This window comes from Centruroides sculpturatus, unplaced genomic scaffold, assembly GCF_000671375.1.
Source record: "Centruroides sculpturatus isolate CEXI.00-Female unplaced genomic scaffold, Cexi_2.0 scaffold608, whole genome shotgun sequence".
In the NCBI taxonomy this organism is placed as follows: Eukaryota; Metazoa; Arthropoda; class Arachnida; order Scorpiones; family Buthidae; genus Centruroides; species Centruroides sculpturatus.
The window spans coordinates 201,300-225,890 of record NW_019384781.1 but is presented as its reverse complement, the minus strand read 5'-3'; the positions used below and the strand labels follow the sequence as shown (position 1 = coordinate 225,890).

Here is a 24,591-nt window from a genome sequence, read left to right as displayed (position 1 = left end):
AGAAGAATGAATTTGAAAATAAGTGACAATTTCACTAAGATACTGTTAAATCAAAGTAAAACATATACATTTTGATTTTAAGCTATAACATATAAGATTCTCTTGGTTACAGCTAAAATATTGAACAGATGTGTTATAGATCATTAGGCCACATTTTCTATTTACATAGTTATTTTTATTATTGCAGTGTATTATATATATTTTTATTGCAGATAATGTACTGAAAATTTTTTNCATAAACAAATTTGAACAGAATTTTTTTGCGAAAATGGCATATTAATAGCATTGTGTATTCAGTCATAATATAATTTATAATAAAACTGAAACTTCATTATTAAATGATTCATGCTCATTATTTTTGTATTAAACTTTGAAGAAAATTGCCTGTTTTTTTATTCATAAAATTCATATGCAAATTATAAACAGAAATTATTCTTTCAGCAGAAAGAAGTCCAAGAATAAATTTTTTTTAATAAGTACAGTATCATATAAATGATACATAGAATTATGATATTTTTCTCTCTTACTCCAAATGATTGGTTCTTATTTTTCAATTAACAAAAAAGTGTCAAACTTGATGAAAATAATAGTAAACTTTCATTATTGCATTATTTTTTTTACAGAATACAAATAACAAAATTTAAACAATTTAAAAATTTTAGATTTTAATCATATGAAAATAATTTTTTTTCTTTTATATTAATTAATCTTTTAATTCAAGTTTCATAATCCAATTTTCAATAAATAGATTATAATTCTGTTCTGTTTATTGAAAATGAATTATAGAGACAGTTAGTGACTTATAAAAAAAGTAGTTGTAATCTTTGGCATCAATTTCAAAAAAATGAAAGTAATGATATTTAATAATAAATGTGATTTAAAGAAAAATTGGTGCCTAGGATGACAAATACTTTTGGAGGATGAAAGATTGGATGAAAAGCGAATTTTATCTAGTAATTTAATTTTTGGAGTAATTATTTTTTCAATGTACTTATGGTGCCCAAACTGATCTATCATTGTAAAACAAATATGAAAAATTGTGCCAAAAGATAATACAGAGAAGTATGTTTGAATTCACAGGAAAGGACAAAGTTAGAAATGAAAGATCTTAGATGGGTTTATAGATTTATCTAGAAGACTAAAATCATTAAATGATAATGATCTGGTCATTTAAATAAATAATTAGATAATAGATGATCAAGAATGGTTGGTTAGTAAGAGAATGGCTCCGAAATACAGAACAGTTGGTTAGTAAGAGAAGAAAAAGGTCAAGAGACAAGTAAACTATAAAAATTAGAAATGAAATAAATTGAGAATATCTTTGCTCAGAATTAGAATATTAAAGGCCAGCAACAATGTCATATACTAATGAGAAATATCAAATTTCTCAAAATCAGAATATTTTAATCTCCTAATCAGATTATTTATTTTTATCTCCCAAAATTGTTTTCAAAACAAAAAATAACTTTTTTTGTACAAGTATGTTTATTTGATTTATTTTTAACATTGTTGAAAAATAAGTTAGCTATTTGATTTGCATACTCTATATTAATACAGTAGAGCGTCGTTTATCTGAATCAATTGGGGACTGGGGTTGTTCGGATAACTTATTTTTCAGATAACCAATTATGTATGAAAAAATATATTAATTTATCCCGTGTTGAAATTTTTCTCTGTTGCGTGTCGCTTTGCGTTGAATTTTCGTCGATGTTAAGCCTAACGAAGACTATTGTATCGTTAAAAATTATTTTTTTATTTTGTAGAAACAAAATAAATATATTGAAAAATATAAAAACAATAAAAAATTATACTTCAGAAGTTAATTTAGTATCAAAAACGTAAAATATTTGAGTAGCCGAAGACATAGCCAAAGATTACAGCGCCACAGCACTGGCAAAAATTTAAATTTGTCAACTGGAATTCCTTCGGATAACTGACCTTCGGATAAACGACACCCTACTGTATGTTTTAATAAAAGTTGTAATAATAATAATAATGATGATGATTTACACACAATTTTGAATTTTTCTCATAATTATGCAGTGATTTAGAGCTTTAGTTTCTGCTGAAGAGCACCTTGTTTACAGAATAGTTTAAAAAAGCTGATAGTATGTATTCATGTATTAAAAATAAATATCACCTACTAAGATAGATATAAATTTGAACAGTTAGTTTTTAATAGTTAATGTTTTTGGTTTTAAAGAATTTAATATTTATAAGGAGTTAAATATCACTTATCTTTAATATCTTGTGCCAGATTGGTTGTATTATAAAATTATTGATGAATTAAAAGGAAAAGACATGATCTGTCTGTTCTATTTCATTGATTCATAGAAGAGGTTTTTTATATTTTGAAAAATTTTAGTTATAATTTTTTTAAATGTTTTATCTAAAACTAAACATCTGATAAATATAATTAAATATATAGTAAAATGAATAGAAATCAAATTTTAAATAGTTTTATATTTAAAAATGTTTGTGTCATGAATAAAAGTACTAAAGTTTAGAATTGTGTAGATAAAAATTATTTTCTAAGAATTGACACACTTTATAAAATGGGCAGTTAAGGATTATTATAGTGTACAGTGTTGATATTTACAGATGAAATGTAGGTATATACATATTAATTAATAGTAACAAAATGCAAAGTAGAATGAAAATTAATAAAATGAAAGACAATTCATACATTCTCCTATGTAAGTATTCCTGGAAATAAACAAGATATTCAATTTTAAAAAAATATATTAAAATTGTGATATATATATAACTTTTGAAACTTTTTAATATTTATTCATATATCAATAAATTTTCTAAAGTTGTTAAAGAAATAAAGTTTATTCACTTTTTAATGAGTTTTAAGAGAAATTTTTCTTTGGAAATATTTGTAAAAAGAAATAATGTAATAATAATATAAACAGAGAAAAACTTGGTTAATTAAAAAATTATAGAATTTGACATTTTTTAAAATTATCAGTATCAGTGTGAAGAATTCAGATATTGCAGCTTTTCTAGTTAGAATAAATTAATGAATAATTCATTATATATGAATTGTAACCCATCTTGTTTGAGATATCTTGAATTTTATTAAAATCTTATTTAACTATTTTTATTTACTGGGATACTAATACTATGTGTTTATTAATAACTAGCATTACATGTGACTATCTTTAATCAAAATTATCCATTTAATTAAAAGCCAAATTCATATTTCTTCTCAATTTTAGAAGAATGAATTTGAAAATAAGTGACAATTTCACTAAGATACTGTTAAATCAAAGTAAAACATATACATTTTGATTTTAAGCTATAACATATAAGATTCTCTTGGTTACAGCTAAAATATTGAACAGATGTGTTATAGATCATTAGGCCACATTTTCTATTTACATAGTTATTTTTATTATTGCAGTGTATTATATATATTTTTATTGCAGATAATGTACTGAAAATTTTTTGAATGCTTTATTATAAAATTACATAGTTGGATTATTAGCAGTTTTCAAATTTGTCTTTGTAAAAATTGAAGATCTTATGTAAAATATTACAAAATATAGTTTTTAAATATTTATTTTATTTGTAAATGATTTGTATTTATTGATTGGTGTATTAGATATTAAACATGTAGATCTATTCTGTATGAAATGCAATTATGCCAAATAAATAAATAATATTTATAAAATAATTTTTTAGGGAAACTGGTACTATAGAATATCATGCAAAAGCTATGGTTACACTTCTTGAATCTTGTTTGAATCATGATCTTAGACCTTCTGCAAAAGATGAGGATCCACCTCATGCCAAAATTGCTTCAGATATAGTTAGTTGCATCTTTCTTGTAAGTTTTCATATTCATTTTAATTTTGAATTTTTTTTTAATTAATTTTTAATGTAATTGATATTTTAGCCTTAATATTTATACTACAATGAAATGTTGGTATAATGAATGCCAGTTTAATGAAATTTTCATGTAATGAATTTATCTTGAATCCCTGCCAATTTCCTATTCAGATCAATGCACAAATTTTTTAGTTTAACAAATACCATTATAATAAAAATTTCAGTTTAATATAATAAAAAATTTTATTAGTTACAAAACAAAAGTTTCATTATACTGAAATCTATAAATCATAATTATTCATTTTTTGTAAATGATGAATATCATGTTAATCTGGAAACACTAATTTTAATGTTTAGTTAATTGTCAACAATAATTTTAATCCTAATTATGGTTTAATTTTGATGCTATTACTCTATAGTTATTTCTTTTAAGTTTACAGAGAAAAATGGAGAAAACAAAAAGAAAAAAAAAGCAGTTTTCTTTGGAAGAGAAGAAATTGATTTGCATAAAGGAATTTTTAAAAAAAGTGTGTGTTATGACATGCTGGAATGCTGTACCACAGTGTAGTATTTCATTGAAAAAACTTTGAGAAACAAACAATACAAACAAAAATTAGACTTTTTAGCAGAAAATAATAGATTTAAGTAGCAGTAATAACACTTTTTGATCAGTTGGAATCCTGACACTCTACTACTGTATTGCTATTTTAGATGTTTATTCATGATATTTTTAATAACTTAATTTTTTTATTACAGTATAAATTTTTATTTTGTGTTTAATATAACTTACATTCTGAAAATGTGAAATTTGGTTGCATATAAATAGTAAGATAAATTGCATTTTAAAAAACTTTTTTACTTCAAAATGTAAGTTTTTTTTAATTGTGAAAAAAAGTTTTTTTTTTATCCTTGCATTTTTGACTGTGTCAATATAATGAAATTTTACTGTAACAGAAATATTTCAACAGATCCCTTATTTTCATTTTATTGGCATTTCAATTTATTAGGAAAATTTATGAATTTAATTTTATTTTTATTTTTTAATAATCATTTATTTTTGGCACAGTTGTTCTTTTCAACTTAGTTATTTCATAAAAAGTAGATTGAAATCATTTGTGAATAATATGAACTTGATAGCTAACATATTAATGATGATTTGAAAAAAAAAAGACTAGTTTGATGATGGCTAGTTCTATTGTAAAGTTTTTCCAATGGAAGCAATTTTGTTTCTTATTAAGCTAATTTTTATTACTGAAAATAAAATTTTATAACTTTGATCTTACTGTAATATTATGTAGGTGTATATAGCTGAAAATGTATTTAATAATTTATAAAAATTTTCATATGTTTGTATTATTATATAGTAAATGTTAAAGTATAAATATCTTTGTAGTTATTTGTGTTTGAGTGAAATATTATTACAAGTGTAACTTCCAAATTATATTTTGTCTAATTGGGTTTGCCAGTATTGTTAAAATTTTAAAAGGAGTATGCAGTTTGGGAAATATTGCTCTATTATATTATTACTAAGTTTATTTGCAAAGAAAAGATAATCAGAGACTTGGATCTTAACTGCTTTATATATATGTGAGTTTAATCTGTAAAATTTGTGATTATATAGAATCATATTTGATTTTAAAATATAATATGCTTAGATAAAAATATCAATATAAAAATAATACATTATATTAACAATGTATATGTTTAAAAGTTACTGAAAATATAATGTTGGCTTTTTTTACTTTAAAATGATAATTTAATATATATTTTAATTTTAAGTATGGTCATTTTCAATATATAAAATTTAATTTTATATAGAACCATAGCAAGAAAAATGTAATGAGGTTAGCACTTCCTGTAGCTGTGAAATTTCTGCATCGAGGAAATAAGGAATTGAGCCGAAACTTATCCAGTTATCTATCTTTGGCAGCAATTAATAATGCTGAACTACTTGCACCTCATATTCAGCCAATTATTGACAGCATTATTAGTGGTAAATTTTTCAGAAAAATATTTTTAGTTGGACAATTTTTTTTTGTTTTATATATTAATTTTTTTTAATCAAAATTATTTTAAAATATACTATATAGAAAAGTTATCAGAATGTTATAAATTAAAATTTAAAATTTTGTTTTTTACTTGTTAGCCTTTCATACAATTTGGTTTGAGACTGTGACTAGCCACAGTTCTGTATCTAAACATGGTAGCCAGCCTTGTCTACTCATGGCAACTTGCATATGATATTTTCCGTATTTTCAATTAGTTTTTTTACAGTTGGTTGAAGCAATGGTTTATGATGCACCAGAGAAATTGTGCCATTTGTCTATACTTATTACATAAGTGAAAAATAATCAAATAGTTTATTATGCTCATCTGGTAAATATGGAAAGAAGTTTGGTGGGAGCATTTTCTACCTTATTTAACAAGATATGGCAAGACAGCTCTAAATTTTTTACTTTCATACATCTGTGTTAACAAGTGATGAGTTATTGAGTTGTTTGTATAATATGTTACTTCATCATGAGAAATCTATGGTTCCATGAGTTCCTAATAGGCAGCCTTGGAACTTTGCCAACATAATTTTTTTTCCGTCAGGGTTGCCTCATTGTGCAACCCTGATTAAGCTGATATTTGTGATAAATATTTAAACTAAACTAAACCAGTGAAAAGATGAGAATGTATTGTTATGTTACTAGTTTTAATATTATTAACACACATAATTTTAGTAACTGTAACTGCTTTACTTCGTCAAAATTCTAAAATGAAAAATGTAATTCCACTGATTTATTGTTAAATATTGAGATTTATATTCTAAACTTTTATCCCACAAAACATATCTTTCTTGAACTAGTAATTTATTAGTAATTAAACATCCACTTTGTAACCCTACATTTTCAGGAATGGAAATTTAAGTTTAAGTTTAATGCATTTTGCCATATATCTAGCAAAATGCATTAAACTTGGCAAAAAATTGTGATGTATGAAAGAGAGTATAGAAGTATACAGTATTCTGAATTATTATATATGGCAAAAAAACTGTTTATGGCTCTGACAAGTTTCTCCATGTACAGCATTTTACCATGACCGTATTGTATGAAAGGCCTTCATATATCAGAAAAATACTTGAAGCTGTTTTAATTTTTGCATGTGATATGAAAAATTGTTGTTAAACTTTCAGGTAATTATTCGCTGGCTCGAGTTTTACCACAGATTTATGCAGTTAATAAAGAACCTATTCATGATCATGTTATGGCTTTAGTGTCATTATTACCACAGTGTGAAAATTCTGAAAAACTTAGCCTTTTGAACCTGTTTGGCTTGATTGCTAAACATAAACCTTCAGTAAGTAATTTTTGTTTAAATTTAATCTAAATTTATAAATCTGAATTCTTAACTTATGAGTTATAATTAATATCTATTTTACAATGTCATCTGTTTGTTATTTACTTTATTTCATTGTATTAAATTTCATTTAACTGCCGTTTCCATTTTGAAATCAAATCAGAATTAAAAACCACAAATAAATCTGTATATAAAATTTATTTATAAAATAATTTGCAGTTTTATAAATCTTTATATTTTTAAGTTATTTATTAAATATGTATACAGTTATTTTTTACTTAATAGCCATCTATAATTGATTCTTCCAATCCTGTAAAGTACATATGATACTTCCATCCTGTACAATCCATGATAATGAAGTGAAATATGGTGGTTAAATGAATAAGCAAAATTTTTTTCATTTATAGCACTTAATATTATATTTAAACAAAACTTCATCTATCCTGAGTTTCAGATATTATTTTTCTTAAGTGGTATTAGTTCTATATATTAGAAAAATTAAAACACAAGCTGAAATTTTTCAAAATCATGTCACCAAAGATAGTGTAATAGTATGGATTATATAATTTAACATTTTATTAATCTAGTCATTTCTATTCCTATATTAAATATTATTATTTATAAATATATTTTGATTTGAAATTATTTTCGGTTAATCTTGCTTATATTTTATCTTCAGTTTATAGTTTATCTTCGATTAGGTCTTGCTTATATTTTGTTAAAATAAACAGATCCAGATATAACTTTTATTATTATTAAAAACAAAATTATTTGATTACTACATTTTAAATAAGTTATAATTGGTATTTTTATTGATTATGAAGTCATAATTAAAAAATTTTTTTTTTAAAGCTTTTGGAGAGCAATCTTCCTCAGCTGAGTGAATGTCTTACAATTTCCAGCACAGCAACTTCTGTTTTACAAATATTTTTAGATATGGCAGCTGTAAGGCCACAATCTTTTACTGAACACATTCAAAAAATAAAGATGGCTGCCGAACAACAACCAGGAACAATTACGTTGGTAGCCAGAATGTTAGGAATAATTGGAAAATTAAATAAAGTAAGTTAGTTAATAAATGTATTTACTTTATTATACATATGAATACACTCCTATGCATTTGTTTTATGTAAGTTATGTTATTTCAGTTTTGAGATTTTTTTTGAGACAATGCAACACATGGACAATTTGTCAGGGAAATATCTCCTGGGAGGTCTTTTTATGGGAAAATTTGCCCCTATTTAGGTGTTACTGATGTGAAGAAAACCTGGAAAACTCCATGTGGCTAGCCTGTTGGTGAAGTGCAAACCCAGCACCAACTACCAGTGTTTAGTGGTTTTATCCATTCCGCCACTGGTGGGCATGTAATTTTGGTAACTTAAGATTTAAATGACAGTTTGGAGATACAAATGATGATGATATGTTTAAATTATTCTTTGTATTCTAATGCTTAATTATATAAATCTATTCATTTGAAAAGTTTGTATCAGAAACTATTTTGAAGTAATTATTTACTTAAAATACAACACCAAAACAATCAAAAAAGATTACTAGAAATCAAACATTTTCAGTTTATTTATTGGCTATTGTTAGGATACACTCAAATTTGAAAACAGAAACATTCCAAAGTAATATTCAAAATACAAGATTGAATCTTGTAGAATATTTGAAATACAAGATTGAATCTTGTATTTCAAATATTTCTTTTGTACTAAAAATCTTTGATTTCTAGTAATCTGTTGATAGTTTGGTGCTGTATTTAAGTTTAATTGCATTATGTGATTGTTTAAACATAATTATTTACTATTATATTTCTTTGATTCTAAAATTCCATCAATTATAAGATGTACTATGTTTTTGAAATTGAATTTTAAGATATTTTCTATAGGAAGTAAAATTTTAAATAAAAAAATCAATCTTATTAAATTTTGTTGAGCAATAGTTAGAAAAACAATACAAATATCATGAAATAGATAATATTTGGCACCCTATTTTTGCTTTTACAACATGATGCAACATTAAAAGAAAAGTTAATGTCAATATGAAGATACTTTAAGTATTAAAAAGTTTCGAGTTAAGAGATTTTTTTTATGCCATCTTACAACGGGAACATTTTGTTGTCAAAAGCCACTTTTGCAAGTTCAATGTGTTTTGAGTAAATATTTTTGATGCTCTGATATATGGGTTCTAAACAGTTGATATATACAGTAGAACCTCGATTATCCGGATTTCTATTATTTGGATTTTCGATTATCCAGATTGTTCAAAATAAACAAAAATTTTATGAATTTGCTGATTTGCACTTGGTGAATTATGACACTGCTTATGTACGTGATGGAATGCATAACTTTTTTTGTTTCAACAACGTCTCACCCAGCACAGTGGTCGTAAACTCTTAAATATATTTTACGTAGTAATAAAAATATAACTTGACATACGTATTTATAAATAATTTATATTCAAATTACATCATTTCTATGACCAAGGGCGGCGTAAGGCATGGACGACGTGGGCCACCGCCTATGCCTCGCGGTCCGAAGGGCCTCGCGCCTCGAAGGTTTATGCATTACTTAAAAGCCGCGAACGCGACGAAAAAATTTTACTCGTCATAAAACGATAAATAGTTTGTCAAATTTTTATTCATAAAAATGCAGTTTCAACTGCTTTTTATTTTATAAAATCCACCTTCTTGTGCCACCAGAGGGCCTTTTTAAACAATAGATAGTCTGTTAGTGCTGGTCAGTAGTAGTCCAAATTCAATAAAAAAGTTTGTTTCTTGAAAATTTGATCACGATTTAAATACAGTATTTACTTTTAATATTACCGATATGTCATTGAAAAGAAAACGTGTTGTATTATTATTAAAAGACAAATTAAAGTATTTGTTTCGATTATCCGAATTTTTCCTTATCCAGATTACCTTCATCCCCAATTAGTCCGGATAATTGAGGTTCTACTGTATATATCAACTGTCTAGAATTTGCAAATACAAAAACACCAAAGAAACCAGTGGAAAAACAATGTTTTTCATTGGTGTTATTCATTGGCAAATACATCAGTTGTGGTAAATGTCTATAAATTGCTCTGATATATAGAAGGTTGTATTAATAAACTGAGACAGAGGGATAGTGTTAGTAAGAAATTTTATTTTCAAAAAATTTTGATAATTTTCTTATGAATTCCTCTCTGAGTAAAAGAAATGGTAAATGGAAAAGTATTTGTATTTAAAGGATGACATTACAATTTTATAGTCTGATCATTGGCCTTGGATACTTGNTGTACAAGTAAATACTGTACAAGTACAGTACAGTATTTTCTGAGGAAATACTCGTACTTATTTTTTTTAACCCCATTCCCGATAACTCGGCATTTTCACAAACTCGGCCACCCTTCGGTCCACATTAGGTCGAGTTTTCGAGGTTCTACTGTATTATGATCTATAATCAAAGGAGGGCTGTACAAATTTTGAGTGAGGAGAGTCACGGGTAAGTTCTTATTGTGGGTAGTTTGGATGTCAGCATTTAACCAAGTGAATAGACAGGTTAACAAATAACTAATAAACATTTAATGAAATAAAATAAAGAAATACATAAAAAAATACATAAAAAACAATCTATTGTTAAATCGATGCCTAACTACAGAGAGAGAGAGAGAGAGAGTTTACAATAATCTATACAATAATACCTCTGTCTAGACTAGTATATTTAGTCTGGTCGATGTATAGTGCTTCTTTTCTGATATCGAGATGGCTGAAGAATGGGAGACGGATATGGAGAGCTGGAGCAGGACTATGCTCTTCCTATGGCTTCCGCACTTCTATCTGACAGTCCTTGTTACTTTCGGATGCTGCCCTGAGAATCCAATTTCTCTGCCTTTTATTCTAAATTTCTCTCCAATTAGATTTGGGTATTTGTAATATCTGACAGGATATATTTCTGACGCAAATGGACAAATGTTTGTTGGAGAAGTGTGATAACATCTCTCCCAAAGAAAGTTTTATTTCTCTTTTCCACGAAAAATGATAAAATGTGTCATTTTTGACATTAAAATGTTACTTTAAATTGTTGATGAATTTAATAAATTTTTAAGTGATTGTATAAAATTACTCTCTACTCCTGAATTCTCACATTAGCATAACTTTCCAACAACTTTTATATTTGATGTATTTGAAAATTTTTTCAACAATTTTGACATTAAATTCTTTAATTATATTTAATGTATACAGTAGAATCTACTTATTTTAATTGCAGATGACATTAAATGGCTGATGATGATATTAGAGTTAGCATGTCCCAAAGCTTAAAAAGTTAAAATGCACTTATAGAACTTTGCTTATTGTAATCAAAGTTTTGATTGTTTTCATTATTCTCAGGTAAACAGACATTTTGAGATTGTCTTTTCATACTCCCAGCCTTTATTTGTGACTGACAACAATAACTGATAATGATTACATATTATCAGATTTAATTATTTTTTTAAATGTTAAACATTGTTTTAATCAGAGAGATGTCCAACCTAGATTAGACATCTCTCTGATTAAAACATTACCTCATATTTTATGTTGATTTTTATTTGTTCTAGAAAGTATACCAAATCAGCATTTTTCAAATTATTTTGAGAGGTATAAACATTGAATACTAAAACTAGTGGAAATAATCAAATGTACTAAACTGGTGTATGATGCTCATTATGGTTCTGCTATTTGTATTCTATAAGTTTCTTTCATCTGAAAATGGTTACTTTATTCAAATATCAACTAAATTAAATAAATTTTTAAAAGAAAACAAACAAAATTGTAAAGTAAACATTTCATATTAAGAATTAGTGTTACAAATTTTTAACTAACTTTTGAACAACTGTCTAAAAATATTTATTCTCAATCATTTCATTAAATGTTTGTTCAATATATACAAAATATAATATTTCATTAAAATATTAAGATGTTTAAATATTTATTGTATTATTGGAAGTATATTTTATTTACATTGAAAAACATCAGAAAATTTTGACCTGACGATCAATTAAGTTAAAACAAAAGTCTATTAGCTCATATTTTTATAATTTTGATAAAATTCTGAAGATAAATGATGTAATAGATCCTGTTGCTGAATTTTCATTATATAGTCTAAAAATTGTAATCAGAGTTTTGGATCAATATGCAAAAAGAAACATTTCTTTTACATGTAATTTTGGAAGTTTACATGTGGCTTTCAAAATTGTGACTTTCACATTTTTCTCAAACTTCACTGCAGCCTGAGAACTAAATTTAACTTTTAATATGGTCCATGTACAAAAATAAGTTTGACACCCACAGGTTTGAATTGTTATTTTGTTTGCAAATTAATAAATTTCAAGTTACACATTTTTTGTTTTAACATGTTCTTTTAATGACAGATAGAAACTAGAATATCTATTAACTTCTTATTTAATTACACCATTCATTGTTATCAATATAAGTGAATCTCAAAACAATTACACAATAAAATTCAATTATTATATTTAATTTGATGATTATGATTAAAAAAAATATCTAACAAATTATAATTCACAAGAATTAGAAAGATTGGCAAATGAAATTATATAAACATATTCTATGGAAATATTAATAAATGCTTTTGTATTAAAATATTAAAAGCTAAAATAAATATTGCAAAAATAATTTTATTTTAAAATACATAATTTCAAATAAGTATAATAATAATTATATATGAAATATTTATTTTATGTAAAGAATTTTAAAAGTGTTGTGTAAAATAAATAAATTTGTGTTTTGCTTCTTATTAAAAGCATTTTCAAGTCTTGCATTACATAAAAGACAAAAATAGAACTCCTCTTAATATGGTAGAAGGATGGTAGACACTCAATAGAAGGAATATTTTTAGAAATTGTTGAACAAAAAACAAACCATTATTAGATACAGAAGTACCGGTACATGAATCTTTAGGTCAAATCTCATACAGAAGTCATAGTAACAAAAAAGATGAAAAATAGCAAAGCAGTAGTGGGTTTAGATAGAATAACAATGGAGGTGTGGAAAATTAAGAGATAACCTTAACCAAATTGTTAAATAAGATCTTAGAGTGGAAAAATGTCAGAGGCCTGGAAGAAGAGAATCATTATTTTTTTCATAATTCGAAGTTTAGACTATTTACAAAAAGTCAAATTAACTTTTGAGTCCATCTTTATCCCTTATACACTACCACAGAAGTAACAGTCTTAAAAAATTGCTTTGAAGAACTCTTCTTAAACACAGGTAAAAATTGGTAAAAAAAACTTCAAGGTTAAAAAAAGATCAAGTGTCAGCCTTTTCTTGTAGGTTTCTGACACTTTTACAATTAAAAACACAAAGAAATTCTTCACACCTTATCATTTTTATCCACTTTTTAAACTGCTTCTGGCCCTCTAGTGGGAGTTACTAGTATCTACATTATTTTTGTAAATAGTCTAAACTTCGAATTATGAAGAAAATACATCCTGAGTTATCACAAAAATTGTAATTATAGAGAATTATTATAAAAATTGAAAATTATAAATATACAATCAGTTGTAAAAAGAAAGTTGGTGCAGATGCTTGTGATAACTACTGCTGAATCAAATTCATGAACCATACTATGAAGGCTCAAAAACTGTAAATTATCCCTGGAAATCAATTTGGCTTTGTATGTGGGAGATTGATCAGAGAAGCCAGAGACATATACAGTATAAGGAGAGTGCTGGCTACATTGCACTATACTTTCTTAAATGATATTATTTTTAGTAGAGTTTAATTTCATTTTAACTAATATTATTCATGTAATTGTTTTTAATAAAAATACTTAACAGTATGTTTTTAATAAAATTCAATATAAATGCTGCTTTAATCATTAAACAAACAATCGCATCACAAACGGTGATGTTTTATTCAAAAATCAAATGTTATGTCTATTTTGATACACTGAATCAAAATACACTGATAACATATGATTTTTGAATAAAACATCACTGTTTGTGGTGTGATTGTTTGCTTAGTATATTACTGTATTAAATGAATGAAATTATTTCAATTGTAGAAGAAAAAATTGAAAAAATATTTCTGTGACATAAAATATCTTTAAAATATTCTGGATATCTCCTAAGAAAAATAATCGTGATTATAGTGAAAACTTATGGAAAAATAAAGAGAAAAGATATTTTTTATTTGATCTTTGTGGCACTAGAAAACTTAGATTTTGCTAAGCTACTTCCTGTTTGCTTCTCTGCTGAACACAATAACAAAAGATATACAAAGAGATCTCTTGGTAAGATGAAAGATGTAGTGACAAAACTTAATGGATGATAAGTGGAACTAAGTCTGAATATTGACAGGAAAAAAAAAAAATGTAATTTATGGAGTAATATTTCAAATATTACATTTTCTTTTACTAAGAACTAAGCCATCCTCACTTTCCTTAAAACAAGGATGACTTGAAAATGGAAGATCATCAGCCAACTAACAAATTTTAAATATGTTGCATTTATATTCCAAGTGAATGAAAAAATTAATGAAGAGATTACAAATAAGATCAATTATATATTTATAGTTGATATGTATCATTGAGACTAAAAGAGTGTTATAAAATAGTAGTTGGATCCAAAATGTTAAATTGATCAGAATGTTGGGCAGTTAAGAAACATGAACAAAAAGTAAAAATTTAATAGCTTGATCACATAGTTATGTTTCTGGTTGTCATAATATCAAATGATTATTGCAGATGCATATCTATGTGGAGATATAGAAGGCCTCTTCTGTCTTCAGCATTTCATTTTCAGGAGCCCAATGCTGGCATTTTGCATATATAAATAAAATTATTTTCCATTCATTCATACAAGAAGTAAACAATTGTTATATATTTTGATGTAGAATATAGATGTTTAACTTGTAATAATGTATAATTATATGTAAAACATTGTAATATTTAATAAAAATTATTTTAAAAGATCAGTAAACATTATTATTTTTCATTAAATTTTTATGCTGAGTTTATTCATTTACAGTACAGTATAATGATGTGTTGAAAACATTTTAATTGGTTATCTTTTTTTTGTTGTTGTTGTTGTTGCAGGAAAAACTAAATTAAAATAAAACAACTTGGAGTGAGCTACTATAAAGTAATCATTGTAATTTTATTTCTTCATAACTTTATAATGGTTGAATGATGAATCAAATAAAAAACTCAAAAATGTATAAAATCTGAACATGTTACTAAATCTAAATCTGATTTATCAAAACTTTTGTGCACTTTTGGTATTTGGATATTTTGATGAATGTTTTAAAGTTTTATTATGAACTATCAAAATTTAATTTCAGATATAATAATTGGAACTTTATTCCCAGATAAAGTTTGCTTGCTTTTTGTTATTTTTTTATTTTTGGATGATCACAGTTTTAATTAAAAAATTAAGTTTTAAGGTTTAAAATTTTTAATGTAATATAATTAATTTCAAGATTTCAATGCCAGATATTTTTCATTATCTAAATAGGATTTGACTAATGTACAACTTGAGATGAATACATGACACTTTCAATGACAATGATTTGTCAAATAGTCTAAAGCAGTGTTTTTCAACCTGTGGGTCGCAACCCCCAGGGGGGTCACAAAGCCTTACACGAAGGGTCACGGGTAAAAGAAAAAGACAAGTGTTTGTAGGTCCTACACTACAATAAAAAGAAAAACTACAATTTCAGTGATAAGGCTGTGCCTGTTTATTTTATACTCTAAAATAAACCTGAAAAACCAGTTGTGCTGTAAAATTTACAGTACAATTGGTTTTTCGATTGATATTTAAGTCTCAACAGAAAGAAAATTAAATACTTAGTTTTTAAATCGCTGATATAGTTTTAATATGGTCCTAGGAGGTCACCAGAATTTTTTAACTTGTAAAGGGGTTGCGTATTCAAGAAGGTTGAAAAACACTGGTCTAAAGCATCAAATTGCCAAAAGAATGAACTAGTTCAGAACAGAAGTATAGTAATTATGTAAACATTGTATTAATAATGACTGGATTTTTTAGGTCACAACATCTAATAAATCAAACTTCAGGTGGTGTTACAATAGTGAAAGTTGGTGGTAGTAAACAAGAGTTAACAACAATTACCCAAACAACAACAACAGTATCCACAGTACAATCATTATCGCCTTCATCAGGATTTATTTCTCCTATTTTGATGAAACCAAATATTCAGCATGGTGGTATGAGAGGAAGTCGATCAAATTTAATTATATCAAGACAAAATCCAGTCCTTCCGCCTGAAGCTAGATCTATGACTCAACTCAGTTCTCTGCAGGCAGTTAATTGTAGTATGGGCCGCTTACCTTCAATGAATACTTCAAGTAAGTTTTATAATTAAAATTTTTTAAATTATTCATTGAATATAAAAGTTTATAAATAAATATTCCATATATTTGATAACTGAATGATATTTTACAAAAATTATTTTTCTTTAAATAAATTAAGTTTTTAAGCTATTAATAGTATTCTGTATCGATTAGTAACAGACAAAATCATAAGTCTGTTATATAATAATAATAAATTTAAAAGAGAATGTCAGTATCAGAGTTTTAAATAATTTAAACAGAAAAATTACAATAAAGGAAAAAGAGTTGTGAGCATATTATCTAAGAAATCTAATAGATGGTCTCCCAAAAATATGGAATATAACCTGTATGTTATGAGTAAAATATGAGTCATTGAAAGGAATGCAAAGCTACCAAAAATTAATTGATATATTGAATTGACAATATCTGCCAGAGTGAAGATTGCAGTTCATTGTTACTAACAAATTTGAATCAGCGATGTAGAATTGATTTTCAGTTAATAATTGATGATAGGATGCTGAATTTCTTATTCCTAGTGACAGTTGGCTCTTTGAAGGAAGCACTGTTGGATCTTGTTGGCAAGGCATTTACAATCTCAATAATATTTACTGTATTTATGTTTATATTGTTTATTTATATTTACTGTGTTTATTATTTATATTGTTAATAATTANAAAATTAAAGACCATAAAGTTTTTTTTAAATAATTCACTATGAATTAGGTACTAATATATCATACTCAATTATTTGTTACTAATTTCACATTTTAAAATTTACCTTTTAAGTCACTATCCTTAATTATATACACAAATGTATATTATATATATTTATGATAAATGTATTTTTATAATAAAATGTAGTTAACACACTAAATAAGATAGTAAAATATAATTATTATCAAAGATTATTGGACATATTTTTGAATTTAAAGTGATGTCAATTATGAACAAAAGATCAATTGTTTCCTGTCATCAAATGATATAATTTTATCTGCAGAAAATTCTTTAAATTAGTAAATATCATATTCTGGAGGATTTAAACAACCAATAATTTGCAGCAAATAGAAAAAAGTAGTTCAAAATCATAAGTATCAAAATAATTAAATCAAAATTTTCTCGTTGAGGATTGCAGAAATGTTTGCATTATTTAATTTTTATATAAATGTCTATTTTCTTAGAATGGTATTTATTTATTTGCTTTATTAATAATCTGTAAATGGAAAATTCATTGAGGTATTGACTATGAAAAGTAGATGGAAAATATAAAATAACTTAAGCTCTCTATAGTCCATACAATGGATATTTTTAATTTACTACAGGTAATAGCAATTTATAATATTTTCTAATAACTCTTTCAAAATTCCTCTTTTTATAACAATAAAGAGGCATTAAAACTTTACATAAAAAATTATATAAGCATTATTATACTAATTCTTACTTAATATAAAAAATTTTACATTTATGCCATATTATTTGAAATTTTTTTTTTTGTTTTAATGGGAAAATAATTAACAAATTTGATTGCTATTTAAATAATTTACACACACACACACATATATATATGTATATGTACATATTTCTAGTGGAAGTATGCCAACATTACAGGAAGAAGCACCAACTTCTGTTACAGTTTCTATCAATAGTGCCATTCCTCATTCAAATCCTGGTCAAGATGGGCCATCTCTGCATCCAAGTCAATCAACTTCTCCAACTACCTCTGCAAGTCAGTCTGCTATTACTCCTGTAACTTCTCATAACCAACAGGCAGTAACAGTTTCACTTAATTCAACAACTGTGCCATCATCTGCTGTTACATCTATTTCACATAGTCCTAAAATGAGAAATAATACAAGTGTTACTCTGATTACACATACAGGATCAGCAAATCCACAGGTTTGTTTCATTAACAACTTAATATTTTAAAAAGTGAATAAGTCTATATTGATAACTGAAAAAATACTTATTCTGTATTACCTAGAGGATTTCAGTTTTTGAGCCGTATCCTATGCGAGATGCTGTTCAACACTTCTGTGAGAAACATCTTGATAAAATTAAAGCCTATATGCAAAAAATATTTGTTAAAATACCCCTTCCTGTAAAATGCACAATTGAAGGTAAGCATGATTTTAAATTACTAAAACTTATTTAACATGTTCACTACCAGTATAAAAACTAATTTTCCTGCCAATATACCAAAATTTATTTTTTGTTTAATCATAATATTCTTATTAAAAGTGACAAAGGAATTTTTGCTATTGTGTTTCCTCACATAAAAAAGGACATGACACTTTGTTTTAGTAATAAAATATTATTATACAGAATACTAATATAAAATCAATAGATGAAATACAGTGAAACCTCGGTATACGTCTGCTTTAGAATACGTCCAATTCGGAATACGTCCTGTTTGAACGAAACAAATTTTGCTCGGTATACGACTTTTATTCGGTATACGACTTAATTCAATTATACTTGCCATCTATGAACAATTTACATTATCGGTGTACTACACTAGACTAGACGTTCGCGGTGCTACGGTTTATAACTTTGTTAAATTTCTTCTGATTTTAATTTGTAAGTAACATTTTATTATTTTTATTAATCATGAATTGCAAAAGGGCAACAGAAAAATAAAAAAATGACTAGAATCACAACGGAACTGAAAAAAGAGATTGTTGAGAAATATGAAGGTGGCACGCGTGTTCGAGATTTAACTGTTGCATTCCGTATTCCGAGAACGACGATATCGACAATCGTGAAAAATAAAGACATTATTAAATTTGCTAACGTTGCGAAAGGGGTTAAATCAATTTCTAAACAGAGATCGAAGACATTAGATCATGTCGAGAAATTGCTTTTGCTTTGGATAACTGAAAAACAGTGTGCCGGCGACAGCGTATCGGAAGAAATTATTTGCGAGAAAGTTAAAAGGATACATGCTGCTTTCATGAAAAATCAAGCAGAAACTAGCCAGGAAAGCGAGATGTTTAAAGCCAGCCATTTTTTTTTACATGAGAACGGATTAATCATTTTTACATTACTTCTTATGGAAAAGGTTGGTTTGGTATACATCCTATTCGGTATAAGTCCAAACACCAGGAACGGATTAAGGTCGTATACCAAGGTTCCACTGTATATTCTTTGAAGTGTATAATAACAATAAAAATAAACTTTTTTTTCTTATAAACAAAGGATAAATTTTTTCCAAGTAGTGGTGATATCAAACTTTGAGGACACACAAGTGTTCTTGACATATTGGACAAGGCACCCTAAGAGTATCCTCAGCACTGAATATGTTAAAAATCAAATTAATGAATAATTGTATTCCTTAATTTGATTTTCTAATGTAAAGATTCAGAAAAATTTGAAAATATTTGATTAACTTAAATTTGAAATTTTTTAAATTATTCATTGAATATAAAAGTTTATAAATAAATATTCCATATATTTGATAACTGAATGATATTTTACAAAAATTATTTTTCTTTAAATAAATTAAGTTTTTAAGCTATTAATAGTATTCTGTATCGATTAGTAACAGACAAAATCATAAGTCTGTTATATAATAATAATAAATTTAAAAGAGAATGTCAGTATCAGAGTTTTAAATAATTTAAACAGAAAAATTACAATAAAGGAAAAAGAGTTGTGAGCATATTATCTAAGAAATCTAATAGATGGTCTCCCAAAAATATGGAATATAACCTGTATGTTATGAGTAAAATATGAGTCATTGAAAGGAATGCAAAGCTACCAAAAATTAATTGATATATTGAATTGACAATATCTGCCAGAGTGAAGATTGCAGTTCATTGTTACTAACAAATTTGAATCAGCGATGTAGAATTGATTTTCAGTTAATAATTGATGATAGGATGCTGAATTTCTTATTCCTAGTGACAGTTGGCTCTTTGAAGGAAGCACTGTTGGATCTTGTTGGCAAGGCATTAACAAATTTGATTGCTATTTAAATAATTTACNCCCCATGTTATTATTTTACTGTACTGTTTGACAATCAGTCTACTTGATAAACGCATTTTATATCTTTTATTTTAGTGGTTTTTACTGATTCCTTTTTAAGGTTTTTATGTATTTTTCACCCTTTCTTAGCAACTTTTATGTTTTATTGGTATACCCTTTTATCACATTTTAATAGTGTATTTTATAGTCATTTTTTATTTTTATTTAATAAGTAAATATTTTTATTTACTTATTAAATCTAGTTTAGTTTTACCCTTTGTTTTTAAAATATTTAGTTACTCCAGTATTAACTATTAAATATCATTTTAGCTAATCTTATTTTTTGTGAGTTTTATTCATATTTAAGATATACAGTAAACTCCCGATTATCTGGGCTAATGGTGGGGAGAGGTGGCATGAATAATCAAAAAACACGGATAATCCGAACTATAATTATTTATTTGAAAAAATATTAATGAATAATATGTATTATACATACGTACATATAATCAAATCTTATTTTTTGTGAGTTTTATTCATATTTAAGATATACAGTAAACTCCCGATTATCTGGGCTAATGGTGGGGAGAGGTGGCACGAATAATCAAAAAACACGGATAATCCGAACTATAATTATTTATTTGAAAAAAATATTATGAATAATATGTATTATACATACGTACATATAATCAAATCTTAAATTGTGATACATATTATAGCATGCAACTAAATGAAACTTTGTATAAAAGTACTTACTATCGTTTTCTTCTCTGAAAAGAAACATCTGGCGCAAAAGAAGCGGCCTAACTAAAACCAGTCCAGCTGACTTCAAATACCTTCACCACGCACTTCAAACATCTAAATATGAACATGTGCACACTTATAGGATGCATAAACATGAAAGCAAGCAACTATTTAAAAAATACATGCACATATAATTATTTTTTTTTAAATTAAATTCATGCACGAATAATCCACAAACCAGATAATCTGCACACGGATAATCGGGAGTTTACTGTTGTTTTAAATTACTATAATTAAGATTACATTATTTAACTTTCAGGAATTTTAATAAATATTAAATAATATGTAAATATTTAAAAAAAAAAACATTTTAGGCAAGAGCATCATCTGCTTTAAGTACTCGTGAAGCATCTGTTGGAAGTCTGAAAAACTGTTGGGATACTTTAAAGGCTGACAATAAAACATTTTTGACACTTGTTACATCTGCTTTTCCATCTGCAAAGGTAATTTGGTTTTGTGTATAAATGAATAATCTAATACACAACAGTTTTCAAAAATTATTTCTCTCCAATTTGCTGCTTTGTTTTGATAGTGGCCTAATTTTAAAAATGTTAATTTTACAAGGGAAGCATTTAAAAATTCCAATTGACTAACATTTGAATATGAGTTGATAACACAATCTGTTCTTTGGTGGGAATCTAATGGAGGTAGAAATATGTCATTTTACATGATAAAGGTATTCTGCCTAAGGAGTTTATTTATGCAAAAAAAAGAAAGCAAAATTAGATTTTTAGTTGTGCCATTATCAGTGATATTATATTACATACTAATAAAGAAGTGTTAAATTTTTTAATAAAAAAAAATTATTTGAATTTAAAGTATTCAACATATAATACTGAATAATAATAAAAATGTGCTAAATTTAGTGGCATTATTTTGTATTTCCATGTTTTTTTAATACTACATTTAATTATTCTGTAATAAACAAAATTTACAATGAAACAGTAAAATATAAATATTCCAATGATTTTGATCAAAGTAATTACACTTTCTATTGTTTGTTTTAGTTTTACAGTTTGGAAATGATTGTGATTATTAATCATGGAAATCAAACATTTAATACTACTATTTTGATTTATTATATTTGAATATTTTTTGGCTTCTATAATTTGAATTTTATATTTATTGCTTAAATGAATTACTTCATATTAGAAATAAAGATCATATTAGCAATAGTTTTATTTATACAGTATGTACAGTACCAGAAGTTGCACCTCATTGGAAAAAACTAATACCAGGCATATAAATTAGCATGGTATTGAGTTTTTGAATTAACATAGTAGTGAAACTAATTATAATCTCAAAAAGAATTTTATATTCAAATGTTACAGATAGATTCATGTAACATTTAAATTTATGTCCTGTTAAGTGCCTATAGTGTTGACAGAGTAAAAAAGACAAGCTATGGTTTTTCTAAAGTTTAAAAAAAAATGCAGAAAATGTCACCAATAACTAATGGTGAGGATCTTACAACAGTTTATATACATACAGTATAGATTACTTGCCAAAGAAAGTACTTTCTGATTATTAAACACAGTACAATATTATTAATACAGAAAAGGCTATTTTTGTATTCAATTGTTTTATCATGTGGAATGATATACTGCATTTACAGGCAAACTTTCTTTTTAATTCAATACCATGTTTCCCCGAAAATAAGACATCCGCAGAAAATAAGACCTAGCACATATTTTGCTGAATTGCGAAATATAAGACCTCCCCCTGAAAGTAAGACCTAGCGAAGTTTTTTTTAGTCGTAAAGGTCATCGACAGATGGTTAAAAGTGGCCGTTGGCTTTTTGAAAGTACAGCCACTGATTGGTCAGCAGACAATTACGCCACACGGCATGATTTGCATAAGACTATGGCTTGGGAATCACAGATTTGCATAACGTTACAGCTGGTGATGGCTAATTGGTCGGCCGGGAATCACGCCACATGACATTTGCATAGTGCTACGGTTCAGTAAGCACTAATTGGTCATCGAGTCCGATGTTGACGCTATAAAAAGGCGACAGTTCGACACACCGGATATACGTCACTCTCGTCTAAGTTCAACTTGGGAATTTTTTTTTCAATAATAAATGTGAATAATTCTTCCTGGAAAAAATAAGACATTCCCTGAAAATAAGACCTAGCGCATTTTTCAGAGCAAAAATTAATATAAGACACTGTCTTATTTTTGGGGAAACACGGTAGCTGTAGTTGAATAACTTTTGTAATTCTTCTAACTTAGTGCAAGTTGAAGCTTTATTAATTGTGAATTATTGTATAAAAATTTAATTCTTTTTGGGCTTTTATTTCATATTAGACTAAAAGTAATCTATATCTTAATTGTATATATTTATTAAAAAATTAAATCTTAATCTGTTGAAGTAGGTTGAGGTTGTAAAAATAGTGGGAAAGTACAGTTAAACACTTTGTGTCATTTCTTGCAAATGTACAAATAAGATAATTGTCAATCTGGTGGATTGGTGGCCACTAGTCAGTTGTATAGTGTGAATTATCTTTAATTTATGATTGAAATTTAAAATCAGCATATAACCTACCTTATTACATAATTCAAACCCTTTCAAATTATATTTCAAACACAAATAACCCACAGATTATCTACATGAAATTATGATACTTGTTTAATTGATTAAATAATAATTGTAACTGTTTAACATTTGTAAGTATGTGATTTTTGTGTTAAACTATTTTATTTTTAAAATATAAGTAGAAAATTAATTTGTTAATTTATATGCATATTTCAGGATAATGATATGTTGATCAATGAACTGAGAAATTACAGATTTTTTGATGTCTTTGAATATAATGGACCCAAAAATATTTGGGGGTGTTTTCTTTGTAACCATCCAGAAAGAGCACTTGGCTTCTTGCAAACAAATGAACCTGTGATTGAGGTAAATAATTATTTATTTTAGTTGTTATAATTTCAAAATTATAAATACATTGTATCAATCATTATAGTTAAGAAAAAAATATGATATGTTAACTTATATTTTGTTTTATAAATAAAAGTGAAAAAATATTTTAAAATAGGACATTAAAACAATAATTGTGAAATTAAAATTAATGTGAATTAATTGTAGAATTTGTATACTATAAACTTATCAACTTGTGATTATATGGAAAGAAAACTTTTAAGTTTAATAATATCCTTTTAATGTTGATTTGTCATACTGTAATATTATACAATAATAATTTATGAATATTTTCAACTTTTTTGTATCAAAGACATTTTTAGCATTAATCAAAAACTATTCTAAATGATACAGAAATAAAATAAATAAATGAATAAATAATGCAGCC

At 26.1% G+C, this 24,591-nt stretch overlaps 1 protein-coding gene across 1 annotated transcript in view; it reads left to right on the top strand.

Moving 5' to 3' along the window:
• Positions 1-24,591, top strand: part of LOC111629184 (protein melted-like) — a 61,204-nt gene that overhangs the window by 31,879 nt on the left and 4,734 nt on the right. The window contains exons 4-12 of the mRNA XM_023373065.1: positions 3,691-3,835; positions 5,656-5,830; positions 7,016-7,179; positions 8,032-8,241; positions 16,160-16,529; positions 18,084-18,406; positions 18,492-18,650; positions 21,592-21,720; positions 24,033-24,182. Coding sequence (XP_023228833.1) covers positions 3,691-3,835; positions 5,656-5,830; positions 7,016-7,179; positions 8,032-8,241; positions 16,160-16,529; positions 18,084-18,406; positions 18,492-18,650; positions 21,592-21,720; positions 24,033-24,182 — 1,825 coding nt within the window. The remainder of the gene's footprint in view (positions 1-3,690; positions 3,836-5,655; positions 5,831-7,015; positions 7,180-8,031; positions 8,242-16,159; positions 16,530-18,083; positions 18,407-18,491; positions 18,651-21,591; positions 21,721-24,032; positions 24,183-24,591) is intronic.